The sequence below is a fragment of the Arvicola amphibius genome, chromosome 4 (genome assembly GCF_903992535.2).
Source record: "Arvicola amphibius chromosome 4, mArvAmp1.2, whole genome shotgun sequence".
In the NCBI taxonomy this organism is placed as follows: domain Eukaryota; kingdom Metazoa; phylum Chordata; class Mammalia; order Rodentia; family Cricetidae; genus Arvicola; species Arvicola amphibius.
The window spans coordinates 85,216-103,499 of record NC_052050.1 but is presented as its reverse complement, the minus strand read 5'-3'; the positions used below and the strand labels follow the sequence as shown (position 1 = coordinate 103,499).

The 18,284-nt window shown below is 42.6% G+C and overlaps 1 protein-coding gene across 1 annotated transcript; it reads right to left on the bottom strand.

Moving 5' to 3' along the window:
• Positions 1-2,209: 2,209 nt before the first annotated feature.
• LOC119812303 (zinc finger protein 431-like) lies at positions 2,210-15,315 on the bottom strand. Its single transcript, XM_038326869.1, has 4 exons — positions 15,198-15,315; positions 5,577-5,703; positions 5,312-5,372; positions 2,210-4,170 (listed from the first exon to the last, which is right to left on the bottom strand). The coding sequence occupies exons 1-4, from the start codon at positions 15,246-15,248 to the stop codon at positions 2,877-2,879; spliced, it is 1,533 nt and encodes a 510-aa protein (XP_038182797.1). The 5' UTR covers positions 15,249-15,315; the 3' UTR covers positions 2,210-2,876.
• Between the last annotated feature and the right edge of the window lie 2,969 nt (positions 15,316-18,284).

Here is an 18,284-nt window from a genome sequence, read left to right as displayed (position 1 = left end):
TGCGGGCAGGCCTGTTTCCCATCCCACCCGGCTCCGGCACGGCTAGCTTTATACCCGAAATAACAACACACAAATTGTATTCTTTTAAACACTGCCTAACCCATTAGTTTCAGCCTCTTACTCACATCTTGACTAACCCATATCGAATAATCTGTCTAACACCACGAGCGGTGTCTTACCGGGAAAGATTCAGCACGTCTGTCCTGGTGGCTGGCTCCATCGCATCTCTCTCCCTGAAGAGAGGCACGGCTGTCTATCTCACTTAGGAGAGGCGTGGCAATTGACTGAGCCATCTACCTCACTTCCTTCTTCCTGTTCTGTCTACTCCACCCACCTAAGGGCTGGCCAAGGCAGTTTCTTTATTAAAACAGAAGACCCTCCCACATCAAGGAAGAGCAATCAATCCATCTCTCCAGGCCTGATTCTTTGTTTTTCCTGCAGGCCTGCATTAGTGGAAGAGTGGGCAGCTTTGTATTTCTTGTGGACTGCTTTGCCCATGTAACGATTAACCTGTGACAAGAAAAAAGAATCAACTTCCTTGTGTAAAATTTACAATAAAAGACTGTTATTAATTAATTATTACCATGAGGCCATGGCCTACCAGAAATGTTCTGGCATCCTCCGCTGGCAGTTACGTGGCATCTCTTTGACTCTACCTACTCTCTCTCTAGATCTCTGTTCAGAACCCTGTGTTTGTGTACTCACTTCACCTTCCAGATCCCAGATTCGAGACACATTGTCTGCTGAGGCCGGTCCCCAGGGCTGGGATTAGTGTACATCACCACCACCTAGCTTTGCTCCGCCCTGACATGGGCCGAAGAAGATTTATTCATCAACCAATTAAAGCAACACATAGATAAGAACATCCCACATCAGATTATCTCAGCCAGCAGTTTCAAAGATTTTCTGAATGTAGAACTGGGAGGAAACTTCAACAGAGTAGCACTGAAATGTTAGATCATCTGGGCCATTCATTTCCACTGGAGATTATTCAGGGGGGTCTTCCTTGATCAAACCTGATCTTTCTTAACCAAAAATGAATCCATAGCCTCTCTTTTCCTGTGGAAACAAAAGTAAATCCTCTTCTAAAAAGTAACATATCTTTTGACATAAATTTTGAAGTCATTTTCAAAATATATAGGTTGGGTTAATCCAGCAGCATTTATAATCAAATGGCTTTTAGCATACGTTCCTCTTTCCTCAGCAGTCAAACAATTCAAAGACAACACAATAACAGTATTCAGACTGTGTATTTTTCACCTTCATATAGCTTTCTTTTTTCTTACCCTATTTCTTTTATTTTATTTGCTTTTTGGTTTATGAAACAGTCTTTCACTGTTTATCTTTGTCTGTCCTGGAACTCACTCTGTAGAACAGGCTGGCCTCAAACTCACAAAGATTCATCTATCTCTGCCTCCCACATCCTGGGATTAAAGGCATGCACCATCATGTCCGGATACTCTATTTTAAAAAAATTTTTCTACCCTTTTTCTCTTATGCCTACATATATTTTTAAACATATTGTAAACCATTTAGATGTTTTTATTCTATCTGAATCTGTTTTTACTGTATATCTCCATCTTTTTCTGCGCATGAGTCTTAAATCTACTAAGCAGCATGGTTAACATTAAATCTGCAGGTCCCTGGCACCACCAGGAAGCATGCCACCAGCTACTGATAAAAACCTTTTAAGTGACTGGAAGCAGGACCTCTTAAAAGAGCTGCCATGTGGTTTTTGCCATTAACATTAAGTTAGGAAGCCTCAATTAAAGGAGCTGAGCTTCTGCTTGCTGCCAGCAAACAGAGCCTACCAGACAAAAGATGGTTACCAAGAAGTTGCTCTTGACTCTGTTCTTGTCTGACTAGAATACTTTCTTTTAAAGAAGTCTTTCTCAAGCTTCATGTGGATATTCTTTCCAAACATTAGGGTGCCACTTGTAGACAGAAGTTTCTATCCAGCCTGAATCTGCAACCATTCATCCCAAAGAAACACACAGAGGCTTATATTAGTTATAAACTGTTTGGCCTATTAGCTCAGGTTTATTACTAAAGTTCTTACAACTTAAATTAACACATAATTCTTGTTGATGTTTAGCCATGTGGCTTGGTACCTTTACTCAGTGAGGCAGTCTCATCTTGCTTCCTCTGCATCTGGCTGGTGACTGACTCTTTGACTTTCCTCTTCCAAGAATTCTCTTAGCCTGGTCGCTCCCCCCCATTCTTCCTGTCTGGCTACTGGCCAATCAGCATTTTATTAAACAAATACAAGTGACAAATCTTTACAGTGTACAAAAGCACCATCCCACAGCAATTATCCATAAAGTTTTACAACTGAATTAGTTACTTCATGTCATTGAATAGATATATGAAATCTAAAAGGGTTATTTTAACATTTAAGTTTGTAGGGCTCTCTGTTCATAACGAGTTTGTAGGTAGGTACAAACAAAATAATATACTGCTTGAACAGATTGTTGACATCATCAGATTTTATCTCCAGAATTCCCTTGTATAACTTAAATGTGTTAGCTAAAGGTCTTCCTAAATCCTTTATAGCTAGATTCTCTTCTGTATGAGTTTTTATCATGTCCTCAATGACTACTGTGATATGCACAGGCTTTAACAGAATGGCTTCAAACTAAAAGTTTTATTGTCGTATAAAGAGTACTATGAAGTACAAAACCTTACCACATTAGCTACATTTGTAGGGTTTCTATGCAGTTTGATTTTTTTCCTCATGGTTTCAAAGAGAAAAATCACGTACAAAGGCTTTACCACAATGATTACTTTCGTAGAGTTTCAATCCAGTGTGTGTTCTTTTATATATGTGGAATCTACTGTTATATGCAAAGGCTTTCCCACATTGATTATATCAACAATCAGGGTTTCTTGCCTGTATGTGTTCGTTTATGTGTTTTGAGATACTTGTGAAATGCAAAGGCCTTACCACACTGATTACATTCATAGGGTTTCTCTCCGGTGTGTGTTCTTTCATGTGTTTGGAGACTACTGTCACGTGCAAAGGCCTTACCACATTGACTACATTCATAGGGTTTCTCTCCAGTATGTGTTCTTTTATGCATGAGAAGAGCACTGCTATATCCATAGGCCTTACCACATTGATTACATTCATAAGGTTTCTCTCCAGTATGTATTCTTTTATGCATTAGAAGATAACTGTGAGTGGTAAAGGATTTCCCACACTGATTACATCCATAGGGTTTCTCGCCTGTATGTGTTCTTTTATGTGTTTTGAGATAACTTTGAAATGCAAAGGTTTTACCACACTGATTACATCCATAGGGTTTCTCGCCTGTATGTGTTCTTTTATGTGTTTTGAGATAACTTTGAAATGCAAAGGCCTTACCACATTGATTACATTCATAGGGTTTCTCTCCCGTATGTGTTCTTTTATGTGTTTGAAGCCTACTGTGACATGCAAAGGCCTTACCACACTGATTACATTCATAGGGTTTCTCACCAGTATGTTTTCGTCTATGCATTAGAAGATGATTGTGTTGAGCAAAGGCTTTACCACACTGATTACATTCATAGGGTTTCTCTCCAGTATGTGTTCTTTTATGTATTCGGAGGTAACTGTGAAATGCAAAGGCCTTACCACATTGGTTACATTCAAAGGGTTTCTCTCCAGTATGTGTTCTTCTATGCATTAGAAGACGACTGTGCTGTGCAAAGGCTTTTCCACATTGATTACATTCATAGGGTTTCACACCCGTATGTATTCTTTTATGTGTTGTGAGATAACTGTGAAATGAAAAGGCCTTACCACATTGATTACATTCATAGGGTTTCTCTCCAGTATGTATTCTTTTATGTGCTTGGAGAATACTGTCACGTAAAAAGGCCTTACCACATTTATTACATTCATACGGTTTCTCTTCAGTATGTATTATTTTATGCATTTGGAGACTACTGTCACGTGAAAAGGCCTTATCACAATGATTACATTTATAGGGTTTTTCTCCAGTATGTGTTATTTTATGCCTTAGAAGATTCCTGTTGCATACATAAGTTTTACCACACTGATCACATTCATAGCGTTTCTCTCCAGTATGGATTCTTTCATGCCTTTGAAGCTTATTACTATAAGCATAAGCTTCAACACTTTGAGTATATTCAGAAGGCTTTTCTCCAGTATGGCTTCTTTCATTCCTGCAACAATAATTGGCACATGTAAAAGCTTTACCATATTCATTACACTATTGAATATATTGCATGAATTAATTTTACAATTTGGTCTAATTGTAAATAGGAACCAGATCTTAAGGTTTTATCACTGTGATTACATTGATATTGTACTCTTTCATTAATGGATGTTTTGTATCTTTGAAGATACATATGATGGTAAGAGCCTTTATTACATGGTTCACATTTATAACATCTTTTTTCTATTTAAGACTTTTCACATATTTGAAAAGAACTGGAAAAATTCAGAGCTTTACCACATATTGCATTCATAAATTTTCCTATAATGTGAGTCATACTACATTTGCAGAGTGAACAAGGACAAACAAGTATTTAGACATTCCTACTACTCACAGGGCTTTTCTGCAGTGTGAGTTTGTTGCTGAATTTTCAAAGAAGTAAAAGCATTTACTTGTAAACTTGAAACCTACTGAAGAAGTTCATTCAAAATGGGACTAATATATATCTTCTAATTGATCTGAGAGGGAGAGGGGTATGTTGCTTCTTTTGATATCCCTATGTTTATATGGCTTGTATCCAGAGTGACATAGGATATACCTATTAAAGGAAGAATTACAAATAAAAGGTGTCCATGTTCCATTCATGAAGTTTTACTTTCTGTTCCTCATAGACCTATGGTATAGGGATTAGGGTTTCTGCCCAACAACTGCCCCTTGGCTCTTGACTCTAACTACCCCTCTTCACACCAAACATAGCAAAGTCACAAGTATATGAGGAATACAAGCTTTATTATTGACTGTTTGCTTATTAGAAGGTTTGAGACATATACGTATCACCTATTCAATGAGCAAACCTTTTGTACTATGACTGGTATGAAACTAAATGGATTGGCGGTTCCACAGTACAGCTCGCATGGGGCTATAATTGAAATGGTGATATCTATTAAGAAACTGTTTCCTTCTCTTCTTTCTTAATATAATGATTTGCAAACAAAATTTACCTATATGACATCAAGATATGTGGTTTTGTGAGAATTTAATAATCATTAGTGCACTTTAAGTTGTCCTTATTTACACTGTTGCTTTCTTTTAAAATGTCTTAACAATTTCTTGATGCATATTTATATTAGCTTGCATATGAAAATTACCTTCCATGTCTTCTAGAACTTTGACAATGTTCTTCAAAATTATGATCTTCCCATTTGCAGCCTAAAATATAGTAACAGAAAATGAGTGATGTATTATTGGAAAATGTGCAAAATTTAAGTTGTTATCTTCAGTGAATCTTAGAACCATGCCCAACTTACTCACATCATCCTTCCTTAGTCTCAATTACAATTACAAAAGATCATCTATAACCAAGAAACAGTCATCCCCTTATTTTAAAATGTGAAGGAAAATTCATAGTCTTACCTATAGCAGTGAGGTTCCTGTAGGTCTCCAGCATCACATCTCTGTAGAGACTCCTCTGGGAAGGATCCAGCAAAGACCACTCTTCCCAAGTGAAGTCAACATACACATCATCATAGGTCACTGCATTCTAAAATATACATGTGTACAAAAGAAAGTGACAACTTTGCAAATGTATACTTCTTTGAAAATATAGGGTGCTTATCAACATATTTCATGACACAGAAGTTTAAATGTAATCACCAAGTCATTTTAGAAGGAAACTGGAGGGTCAACTCTGTCATTTCTGCACCTTTGAATGGAATATTGCCTTGTTAGAGAAATGCCTATTAACAGACTCAGAGAGACAAGGAAACAGATCAATAGTACTGACTACACATCAGAGAAATTGTATGAACAACTATCAACCACAAAAACATGATGGGCAAGCTGGTGTGCTGGCTCATGTCTGTAATCCTAGCACTCAGAAGGCAAAGGCAGGTATGTTTGCCTCTGAGTTGAATACTGGCCACATTTATGCAATCAGTACTCTACACAGGAGATACTGTTTATAAATTGTACAAAATTAACTCCAGATGGATCCTAAAACTAAATGTTAAATGTTGAAAGCTCAGACACCTCCTCTTCACAATGACCCCCAAAACAAGAATACTTCTAAGTAGTCCACTCCCAATGCTCTGCACAGAGGCAGCCCCAGGAAATTGCAAGGACAATGCAGGACCATGCAGAATCATGCAAGTCACAGGGGATTCTGCCTCTTGCCACTGGTTCCAACCCAGCCCTGGGGAGGACACACAACACCAGACCTAGTAGCTTAGCAGGCCACCCCTCCCTGTCTGGGGACAGTGGCCCCTTGCTCACCAAGGTATGTCTGCTGAGTATGCCTACTCTCTACCTGCAATGGAGCACAAGTAGCAGCACACAGGCCAACTTCTGACTTCCTCAGTAGTGTAGCTGAAAAGGTAGCATGGGGCTCAGAAGTACCTTCCCATCTGAGCTTCCAGGTCCAGTGGAGGCCCTGATTGGCTAGTGAGGTCTGAATGACAGGAGCAGTTCCCTTGGAGATAGGGTGAGCTGAAGGGACCTAGCAGAGTGGTTCCCAGCCTTAGCCTCCATTCCACCCTGAGCACAGACTATCCCAAACTGGCTGGAGATTTGCAGCAACTTCACCAACATATCTCTTGTTTACCTAAACCAATGGTTTCAGTTATAAAGAAATCTATACAAATTCAGAAGGAGGATAAGCAATGTTGCCCAAGAGGAACACAGGGTAACTCCAGAATATTATAAATAAAATCAGGGAGAAACCGCTGAGCGAGTAAGCCAGAGCAAGAGACCACTGAGGGTCCAGAAGTGAGTCTAGGACCTCCCAAGAACCAGGCCTGAGCCAGGACCTCTGCCAGTCTCAGCGTGAATCTGGGACCTCCGAGGGAGTAGGCAGGAACGAGCGATCTTGCAGGGCCAGCCGTGAGACTGGGACCTCAGAGGGAGTAGCCCTGAGGCAGGATCTCTGTGGGCCCGGGCATTGGTCTAGGACATCAAAGGGAATAAGCAGGAACCAGGAAACTCTGCAGGTCTGAGCATGAATCTGGGACCTCTGAGGCAGTAAGCCTGAGCCAGGTCGTCTGCGGTTCTGGGCGCACCCAAGTCTGGGAACTCGGAGGCAGCAGATTGGAGCCAGAAACCTTTACAGGACACACTCCAAGCCAGGGACTTCTGCAGGAGGGGATCCAGACCAGGATTTACAGAAACAGGTCAGAGCCAGTAACCTAAGCCAAAGTAGGCCAGAGAGAGTAAACTCCAAGGGAGCAGAGCAAAGACATTACTAAGAAAGAGAATTACAGACCAAACTCACTCATGAACATGCAAAAATATTAAATAAAATACTGGCAAATCGAATCCAAGAACACATCAGAACCATCATCCACCATGATTAAGTTGGCTTCATCCCACAGAGGCAGGGATGATTCAACATATGAAAATCTGTCAACGTAATCCACCATATAAACAAACTGAAAAATAAAAATGACATGATCATCTCATTAAATGCCGAAAAAGCTTTTGACAAAATACAACATCCCTTCATGATAAATGTCTTGGAGAGAGCAGGGATTCAAGGAACATACCTAAAGATAATAAAGGCAATATACAGCAAGTCAACAGCCAACATCAAACTAAATGGAGAGAAACTCCCAGTGATTCCACAGGAACCAGGAACAAGACAAGGTTGTCCACTCTCTCCATACCTATTCAATATAGTTCTTGAGGTCCTAGCTAGACACCAAAAGGAGATCAAAGGGATACAAATCGGAAAAGAAGAAGTCAAACTCTCACTGTTTGCTGATGATATGATAGTTTACATAAGCGATCCAAAAATTCTACCAAGGAACTTCTACAACTCATAAACACTTTCAGCAATATGGCAGCATACAAGATTAACTCAAAAAGAAATCAGTAACCCTCCTTTACACAGATGATTAATAGGCTGGGAAAGAAATCAGAGAATCAACACCCTTCACAGTAGCCACAAATAGCATAAAATATCTCAGAGGAACTCTAACCAGAGAAGTGGAAGACTTGTATGACAAGAACTTTAAATCTCTTAAGAAAGAAATTGAAGAAGACACCAGAAAGTGGAAAGATCTCCCATGCTCTTGGGTAAGCAGAATTAACATAGTAAAAATGGCAATCTTTCCAAAAGCAATCTACAAAGCAAAGCCTAGCAAAATTCTTCACAGACCTCGAAAGAACGGTATTCAATTTCATATGGAAAAGCAAAAAACCCAGGATAGCCAAAACAATCCTGTGCAATAAAAGAACTTCTGGAGGCATCACAATCCCTGACTTCCAACTCTATTACAGAGCTACAGTACTGAAAACAGCCTGGTATAGGCATAAGAACAGACAGGAGGACCAATGCAACTGAATAGAAGATCCAGATATTAATCCACACTCCTTCTAACACCTTATTTTTGACAAAGAAGTAAAAAACATCAAACAGAAAAAAGAAAGCATATTTAGCAAATGGTGCTGGCATAACTGGATATCAACATGTAGAAGAATGAAAATAGACCCATATCTATCACCATGCACAAAACTCAAGTCCAAATGGCTCAAAGACCTCAACATAAAGCCAGCCACACTGAACCTCATAGAATAAAAAGTGGGAAGTACGCTTGAACGCATTGGCACAGGAGACCACTTCCTAAATATAACCCCAGCAGCACAGACACAGAGAGAAACAATTAATAAATGGGACCTCCTGAAACTGAAAATTTTCTGTAAAGCAAAGGTCATGTTCAACAAAACCACAGCCTACAGAATGGGAAAAGATCTCCAAAATATAGCAAGAGCTCAAGAAATTGGTCGTCAAAAGAACAAATAGTCCGATAAAAAAAATGGAGTACAGACATAAACAGAGAACTCTCCACAGAGGAATCTCAAATGGCTGAAAGACACTTAAGGAAATGCTCAACATCCTTAGTCTAGTCATCAGAGAAATGCAAATCAAAATAACTCTGAGATTCTACACCTGTAAGAATGGCCACGATCAAAAACACTGATGACAACTTATGCTGGAGAGGATGTAGGGTAAAGGGAACACTTCTGCATTGCTGGTGGAATGCAAGCTGGTACAGCCCCTTTGGATGTCAGTGTTTCAGATTTAGGAAACAACCTTCCTCAAGACCCAGTAACACCACTTTTGGGTATATATCTAAAGGATGCACAATCATGCCACAAGAACATGTGCTCAACTATGTTCACAGCAGCATTGTTTGTCATAGCCAGAACCTGGAAACAACCTAAACGCCCTTCTACTGAAGAATGGATAAGGAAAATGTGGTACATTTACACAATCGAGTACTACACAGCAGAAAAAATTAACAACATCTTGAGTTTTGCAGGAAAATGGATGGAGCTAGAAAACACTATTTTGAGGGAGGTAATCCAGACACATAAAGACAATTATCACATGTACTCACTCATTGGTGGGTTTTAAACATGAAGCAAAGAAAAGCAGCCTACAAACCACAATCCCAGAGAACTTAAATAATGAAGATACTAAGAGAGACTTCCGTAGATCAAATACATGGGAAGTAGAAAAAGACAAGATCTCCTCAGTACATTGGGAGCATGAAGACCTTGGGGGAGTGTTGAAGGGGGGAAGGGAGAGGAAGGGAGGGGAGCAGAGAAAAATGTAGAGCTCAATAAAAATCAAGAAAGAAAGAAAGAAAGAAAGAAAGAAAGAAAGAAAGAAAGAAAGAAAGAGAGAGAGAGAGAAAGTCCACAGTGACCATGGGACCCATAACCACAATCCCATGTGTGGAATGAATCAAGTTCTTAACTTATGAAGCAACCCCTTCCCAAAGGCCCTGGCCCCAGACCATTACCAAGTGTGATCTTAACCAGTGTTACCCAGCTATGCTGAGGGATAATGCTGTTGTCCACTGTAAAGATATGTCAGTTGTATTAGTTTAATAAAATACTGATTGGCCAGTAGTCAGACAGGAAGTACAAATGGAGTGACTAGATTAAGAGAATTTTGGGAAGAGGAAAGGCAGAGATTCAGTCACCAGTCAGATGCAAAGGAAGCAAGATGAGAATGTCTTAGTGATAATAGAAACCAAGCCACATGGCTAAACATAGACAAGAATTTTGGGTTAATGTAAGTTTAGAGAGCTAGTTAATAATAAGCCTGAGCTAAGAGGCCAAACAGTTTATAATTAATATAAAGCTCGGTGTGTTTCTATGGGACTGAATGGCTGCAGGAACATACAGGATAGAAATTTCCATCTACAAATGGCACTTATGTTTGGCAAGAATTTCCAAATAAAGCCTGAGAAAGCTTTAAAAAAAGAATTCTAAATATACAAGAACAAAGACAAGCTTTTCTCCAGTACGTTCTGCTCCTTTAAGAGAGGCTTCTTGACTCAGCATTAGTGACAAAAACCTCCACAGCTCTTTTAAGAGGCTCTGCCACTAAACACTTAAACGGCATTTATGAGCAGCTAGCATCAGGCTTTTCGGTGGTGGCATGAACCTAAAAACTCCACAGAGTTGTGACATTCAATGTGGTTCCCACTTGTACTTGTGCCATGAAGCGAGACTCTTAGGAAGCTAAGAAATGTAGAAGAGCCAGTTGCCAAAGCCACAGCTTTAATCCTAGCCATTTTGCTTAGCAGATGAAGACTCATGTTCAGAAAAAGAAATATATAGTAAAGACAGATTCAGGGGAAAAAGAATCCTCTAAATGATTTACAGTGTGTTTAAAAATATATGTTGGCTTGGGAGAGGAAAAAAAAAGATAAAGTACTTAAACAGAAATGGTGACACAGGCCATTAATCCCAGCACGCGTAAGGCTGAGACAGGTAAATCTCTGAATTCAAGGTCATCCTGGTTTACAGAGTGTGTAACTAGCACAGCCAAAGATACACAGAGAAATCCTGTCTCAAAAACCAACCACTTAAAAATAAAAATAAAAGAAAGTAAGGGAGAAAAAAAGCTACATAAACATGGAAAATACACAGAGAATCTGGATCCTGTATGTTATTGTGTTGTCTTTGGATTGACTGCCGAGGAAGGAGCAACAGCTGCTAAAACATCTGATTATAAATGCTACTGAGCAAAGAGGTCAAGACCATGATGGAGAGACCCACTGACACAGCTTACCTGAGCTAATGGGAGCCCCTGGACTGCAGTCCAGCATAGGACCAAAATAGGCCCACTTAATGTGAGTGACAGTTGTATGACTGGGGCAGACTACAGGGACACTGGCAGTGAGACCAGGATTTATCTCTACTGCTTGTACTGGCCAAACAGTTTATAATTAATATAAACCTCGCTTTGTTTCTTTGGGACTGAATGGCTGTGGGACTGGGTGGGACAGAAACTTCTGTCTACACAGCTACCTATGATTCTATGTGTGTACAGAAATTAATAAAGATAGATTTCATAACTTCAACAAAATTAACGCAAAGTGACACTTAAACTGTTCATGTTTTGAACCTCCAGCTACGGATATGTCTTCTAGAGAGGCCCTATGCTCTGGAGCCCTCCCTGCAAACGGAGGTGATCTCCAGAGCCTAACATGACTATACAGCTCCTCATGCCCCGCTGTGGTTTCAGGCAAACCCAGCCCCGATGATGCCCAATCACAAAACAAGGTTGGAGAATAATTTCATGCCTGCTTCCTGCCACATCGATAATATCACACGCTGTGGCATCTGCCCTATTCACCTGCCCAACACCATGCAAACCTGAGATAGCTCTACAGATCAGAAACTCATTTTGTCCCATGGAACTGAGCTTCACTGAATCACACCATGGTGGCTGGCAGTAGCAGAAAGCTGAAAACATTATCTTGTATTGCCGAAGGATGATGCCCATCACCTCCTTTCTACGAGTTTCTAAACTATCTGACACATGTGTTAAACAAACCTGAAAGTGGAATGGAACATTCAGAACTTCTACAACCCAGATCTTCAGTTTTTAAATCTGTCTTCCCATGGCACAACAAATGCAAAGCTTCTGTGTGGACACTGGACAGTGATATTACTAGATAATAGTCTCCGAGGCCAGGATGGCAGAACCTCCCCCTCCGCAAGGAATCCACACTTAAGGAAGCTCAGAGGTCCAGAGCCACTGCTCATGTCACTACAGGGATCAACAGAACCCCAGGCTGGCTTATGGGGTATCTGAGTCCAAGCAGTCCTGATTCTGATAGTTCAGTCAACCTACTCTTCCTGATCTGGGGACAGTGGCCCCCACACTCACCATGGACTGGCTTGTGGACTTCAGCCCCTGGCCCCAGCAGAACAAGAGGAGAATCATGAAAAGAAACTGTGAGCTACCTCCCACTAGTGCTCCTGAAGGTCAAGCTTTCCCACATTTCCTCATTACTTAAGACCACCAAGCTGGGCTTCAGGACAATAGCAGCAATGCCACTGGGTGAGTAGAGATCAAATGACTCAGACCACACAGTCCTTCCAATCCTTGCCCTTCCACACTATACTGAGATAAGACCCTAATCTGGGAAGTCTGCAGTTTAGTAAAATCTTCCAACCTCCCAGAACACTTCCTGCTCCTCTTCCAAGGCACTGGGTCCTATGTGGGTCCTATGTGTGCACAGTCCAGTACAGCCAATCATAGTTGGGAGGTCCTGCAGCCAAAGGCAGGTCACATCCAAACAGTAACTGTTGTTAAACAGAGGCCATGGATTAGAACACAATGAAAAGTCTATGGGAGGGCTTGGAGGCAAAAATAGAGATAGCAGAAGTAATGTAATTATAATCGTAAAATATTATGTTAAAAAGTTGAAACAAGCTTTATGACTACATGCTCTAGAGACTAGGAATTTCTAGTAGAGCACACCAAGTACCACTCATGCCATTTCCTTAAGGATATACAACTGAAACCTGGAAAACACAGTCATGCAATGCAGGGACACACCATTTTATCCAGTTCTTCTATTTAGGTTGAACTGGTATAACTACAGTAATTTGGATTCTAGTTCAGTTCTTTTTCCAGATTCTTTATTGCCTGCTATGTGGACCCAAGATATGGCTAGACAGAACCTTTCTGTGACCATCTAAAATTGATTCCCTCACTACTGATTGCTAATGTCAACTACTGTCATAGCAGGAAAGCCTTTACCCTCCTTGCCCATCCTTTTCTGTGATGTGACTACACATGCTTTACAGTTAGTTAGTGAACTCAATTCTTCCATGGGTCTCACTTCATTTGTGAATTCAAAATAAAATCTACAGGATCATTCAATGATCTATTTTTCCTTCCAGTCAAGGCTACAGGACTGTCTTTTCATCAGTGGGCAGCAGAGGCAGGAGTAGGTAGGTGTTCAAAGCAATTTTCAGTTACTTAGTGTGAGGCATCGGAGCTACGGGAGACATTGATCTAAGCCAGTGGTTCTCAGCCTTCCTAATGCTGTCTCATTAATGTACAGTTCCTCATCATGTAGTAACTTCCAATTATAAAATTATTTTCACTACTACTTCATAGCTATAATTTTGCTGTTATGAATTATAATATATATATATATATATCTGTATTTTCTGATAGTCTTAGGCCAGTCCTTTGATAGTGTCATTTGATCCCTCAAAGTGAGCCAGACCCCCCCCCCCAGATTGAGAACCATTGCTCTAAACTAATATGAATAAATAGCACTTAAGAAAAAAACAATGGAATGATATTCTTAAACTGGGAAACATTGAAAATAGAAACAAAGAGATTATAGCGGTAATTCATCAAAAAAATGAAATAAAAAATACAAAACACTGACCATTTAAAATGATAAAAATAATTGGAAGAGTAGTTAGCTATACTGACATTGAAACAGAGTGGGCACTTCCCTGGTAGGGAGAATGCCATTAATAAGAGAATGCATGACTTTATCCCATGTAAAATGTTAGCTACTGAATGCTGTAAGCCGACACGTGGAGTTACAGCCAATGGCCTACATCTCAAACCTCTCAGCTGATTTAACTGTGTCAGTCCAGAATGCACATATGGGAGAATTTGCTGATTAGAAACTAAATACTTAGTAGTTCAAGCTATCCTTCCTAAACTGTACACCCACCAATTCTGTCTGTATTCATTCACATGGAAGGGGTTAATTCATGATAGGAAATACACAGATAGTCATTCACCCTACACCATCAGGTCTATCTTTTCTGCAGCTCACTGCCTTTAAACCCAACCTGTGATGTAGCTATTGTCTAGTCTGTTTGCCCCTGCAGTGTGCACACTACACTGTTCCTCCTCTTCTATTCCAAATAGACGAGTCATGCTCCATCTACATAAATCCTTCTCTTGTTACTGCTTTGGATAGTCCACTATATGACTCAAACTGGTAATTTTAGAACTCTATGGTGCTATAGACCTGCAATCCAGGAACGCAGGGTGGTTTAGTCAGGAGGATAGCGAGGGCAGGGTCCTGTGGAACTACAGATGGGGTTCAAGTTCACCTTAATCAAATTGACTCAAAATTGCTTTTCAAAAAAGTATTGAAAGTGAAGACCTTCTAGAAGATACTAGAGAGATCAGTATTTTTCGACTCTGGTAAATCTGGTGATGTCACTCCACACTGCAGGCACCAGCTTGTCACAGTGATGTTAACATTAACAACAAGGATCTTACTAAGCACAATTCTGCTCCCAATGCTCTGCGCAGGCACAACCGGGTGACTGAAGTTATTCAGAGGCTGCCAGCCCGGCCCAGGGAGTTGCAAGGCCACATAGGACCACGCTGGACCAGGCAGGAAAACAGCGAACTGTCTGGCCACTGGCTCCCACCAAGCCAGGAGAGGACCCATCACAGGCTGCTGAACCTCAGCCAGCCTCTCTACCTAGTTTGAGGACAGCGGCCCCTCCCTCACCAAGGATAGCTACTCCACCACACGTGGTGACAGCGGACCCTGGCTCACCAAGGCCCACCGGCTCTCTCCGCTTGAGTACAGCAGCACCTCATTCACCATGGCCAGCCACTCTTGCCGGCATGGGGACAGCACCCCCTAGCTCACCAAGGCCCACCGCGCTTCCCCGCATGGGGTCAGCAGCCCATCAATCACCATGGCCAGCCACTCCTCCCCACAACCGATCCTCACTCACCGTGGTCCACCGCTCTTCCCCGTTTGTGGAGCGCAACCCCTCGCTCACCATGCTGCGGCTGCCAGAACTATCCGTGCTCTCCCCACAATGCAGCTCAAGGTTCAGCGCAGGGGAAACTTCCGACTTCCTCAGAAATGCTGAACCAGAAGTCGGCCTCCCGGAGGAACCCACCAATCTGACTGGCCGGTCCTCTGGAGGCTCTGATTGGCTAGTAATAAGTGAGTGATACAAACGCAACCCAATGATTCTCAGCCTAGACCTATCCCAGATTGGATGGAAATTTGTGCCAAATTCAACAACCAGTCTCTTCTTAATGTAAACCAATGGGCTCAGTTTTAAAAGGAAGTATGCAAATTCAGGAGGAGGTTACTCAGGTAATGTTGCACAAAGGGAACACAGATAACTCAAGAACTTAAACAGAGTCCACAGTGACCTTGGCACTGATAACCACAGACCTTTGTGTGGAAAGTGTTGGATTCTCAGGATCTGAAGCAATCCCATTGTTAGGTTGGGAGCAGTCCCTCGCATCTATCCCAGCCCCCCAGGCCTGATCTGGACTTCAAATCCCAGCAGGCCAGGTCCTGACCCCTCCCTTTCCCAATTCAGAGATTCAGGTCCACTTCCACCTTTCCCTCCCCCTCCTACCTCACTGCTCCACTCCTGGACCCCCTCTGCGCACTGGGCTAGTCCCTCCCCTGTTCCCTTGTCCCTTCCAAATCTCTCTCAGGTAGAACAGCGGCTTCCTTTTCTACTAATCATTCTGCTACCTCAGCCACTACCAGATATTAGAATAGAGTTAAAAAAAAAAAAAAAAACAGTTGAGGATGGTCCCCAAACTCCTATACGGGAATTGGTGAAAATGGCCTTTAAAGTTTTTAATGCCCGAAAAAAATCAGCTGAGTCTTCCCGACAGACAAAGCTGCAACAATATACAGGCCCAGGCCTTACCAGCTGCCCTAAGGTCACAGGAAAGTGGACAAGGGAAGTCAACCACAGGACTGTATCAAGTGTGGCCTAAATGGTCACATGGCACGATATCGCACTACACCTGCTCCGAGGTTGTGCCCTATCTGCCAGCAACCTGGACACTGGAAATCACAATGGCCCTGCGCAGGCTTGTCCTCTATGCCAAGCCACGGAGGTCCGGCCTCATCACCATCGGCAAGTGAAACTGTGCCAGCCTTAAAACATCTCAGCCTTGCAGAGGACTGACGCTGCCCATCGCCTCTCCTAGGCTAGGGTCAGGCTACAGGGGCGGGTGAGTCCTTTACTTTCATTCTCACTCAGGCCTTAAGTTTCCCTCACCAATTTCAGCTATGGGGGTAGAAGGGACCCATTCCTCCCCACTTGGAACTATGCCACTGCCCTACCATCTTGCAGGACATTTTTCTGCCATTCTTTCTTAGTGATACCTGCTTGCCCAACACCCTTACTGGGTGGAGATATCCTTAGCGGGTTCCCCAAAGCTTTGTTCCACTTCTTGGAGCCCCTTTTAACCCCGCCCATCTCCAAGATTTTATTTCACAGGTTCATTCCTCCTGCCAGACGTGTGCCCAGGCCAACCCCAAGGAGCTCTCCACATACACCAGCTTCGTGGACACCAACCGGGCAAAGATTGGCAGGTTAATTTCACCCATATGCCTACTCATAAAAAACTTTGTTAGCTCCTAACACTTGTGGACACTTTTACAGGATGGATAGAAGCGTTTCCAGTCTCCATGGAAACATCAGATGCCATGTCTCAGGGTCATGGAACTCGTGTCAGAAGCTCTCAACATCTCCTGGACAATGGGACTCATCAAACAACAACTAAACAAGCTCTCCACTGAACTCAGGTTATCTTGGCCCTCGCCTCAGGGCCACCCCACGTTCCCCTACGGGCCTGAGCCCTTTTGAGTTGCTTTATGGCAAGCCCTTTCTCCTTAACCATCACCTCCCAGTTTAAACTCCTCCACTGGCAGAATACCTACCCTACCTCTCCCTTTTAAGGTCCCTTCCCCCGTTCACACGCTGACAGCTGTTTTCCTGCCATCACACCAGTGGACCCTACTGCCCTAAACCTGCCCTGCTCTCCCCAGGGGACAGAGTACTTTTTAAACAGTTAACTCCTAGGTCTCTCAAGGCTCAATAGACAGGACCTCACAGATTAATCCTCACCACCCCCTCGGCTGCCAAGCTCTTGGGACACCCATGCTGGTACCATCTCTCTAGGCTCAAGCCGGCACCTACTCAACTCAAGACACTTGGTCTGTCCAGCAGACAGGACCTTCCACCCTCCGGTTTCCAGGATGCCGCAATGAAGGGCCTACCTGCTCCTCATTCTGGCACACTCATATTTAGCGATAACAATTTTTTTCCTAGACACCTGCCTTCTCATCTCCCCCAAGGAACGGATGCCTTCCTTCTCCAGGATGAAAGTTCATGGGATGCCTTTCCAGCCACACCTCACTAAATGTGGACACCTGGCTCTCCCCTTCCCCACGCTGCCCCGTGCCTGCAGGAAGTAGCCGGATTTGAGTCTACACCCTTTTCCCAAAGAGAGCCTAAGTGTGTTTGTCATAATTACCATTCCAATTTTTTGTCACCCCTATAGCCAAAGAGTCTGGAATGTTAGGTTGGGAGCAGTCCCTTGCATCTATCCCAGCCCCCCAGGCCTGGTCTGGACTTCAAATCCCAGCAGGCCAGGTCCTGACCCCTTCCTGGGGGTGGGATCAGGACCACTCCCCAGGGTACTTAAGTGATCCCCCAAAAGAAAAACACGTGGTCTCTCTTTCTCCCTCCCGGGGGTCGCATTCTTGCGGCTTCCTGGTTTCTCCCTCGGGGCCACCCGAGAGTGCAGATCTCCCATTAAACCTGAATATTTCTTAATTTGGCTTGCTTTGATTTGGCTTGATTGGGAATTTTTGCGTTGTCAGAGAGCTCGTGTTAGGAAATATTCCTAACACCCATCCCAAAGACCCTGGCCCCAGATCGTTGCCAGCTCTGCCAAGCATATTCCCAGTATTACAGAGGGAATTCTGATTTTGCTCTATACATCAGGGCTTTAGAGAAACCAAAAACTTGGAGAGGACTAATTTCAAGTCTTCT

Excerpts from the sequence above, each read along its gene's own strand:
- LOC119812303 (XM_038326869.1), bottom strand. The coding sequence starts at position 15,248 with ATGGTGAGCGAGGGGTTGCGCTCCACAAACGGGGAAGAGCGGTGGACC. Across the intron at positions 5,373-5,576 it reads CAGGAACCTCACTGCTATAG|GCTGCAAATGGGAAGATCAT; the intron begins GTAAGACTATGA and ends ACTATATTTTAG. Across the intron at positions 4,171-5,311 it reads AGTTCTAGAAGACATGGAAG|GAATGAAAGAAGCCATACTG; the intron begins GTAATTTTCATA and ends TTATTGTTGCAG.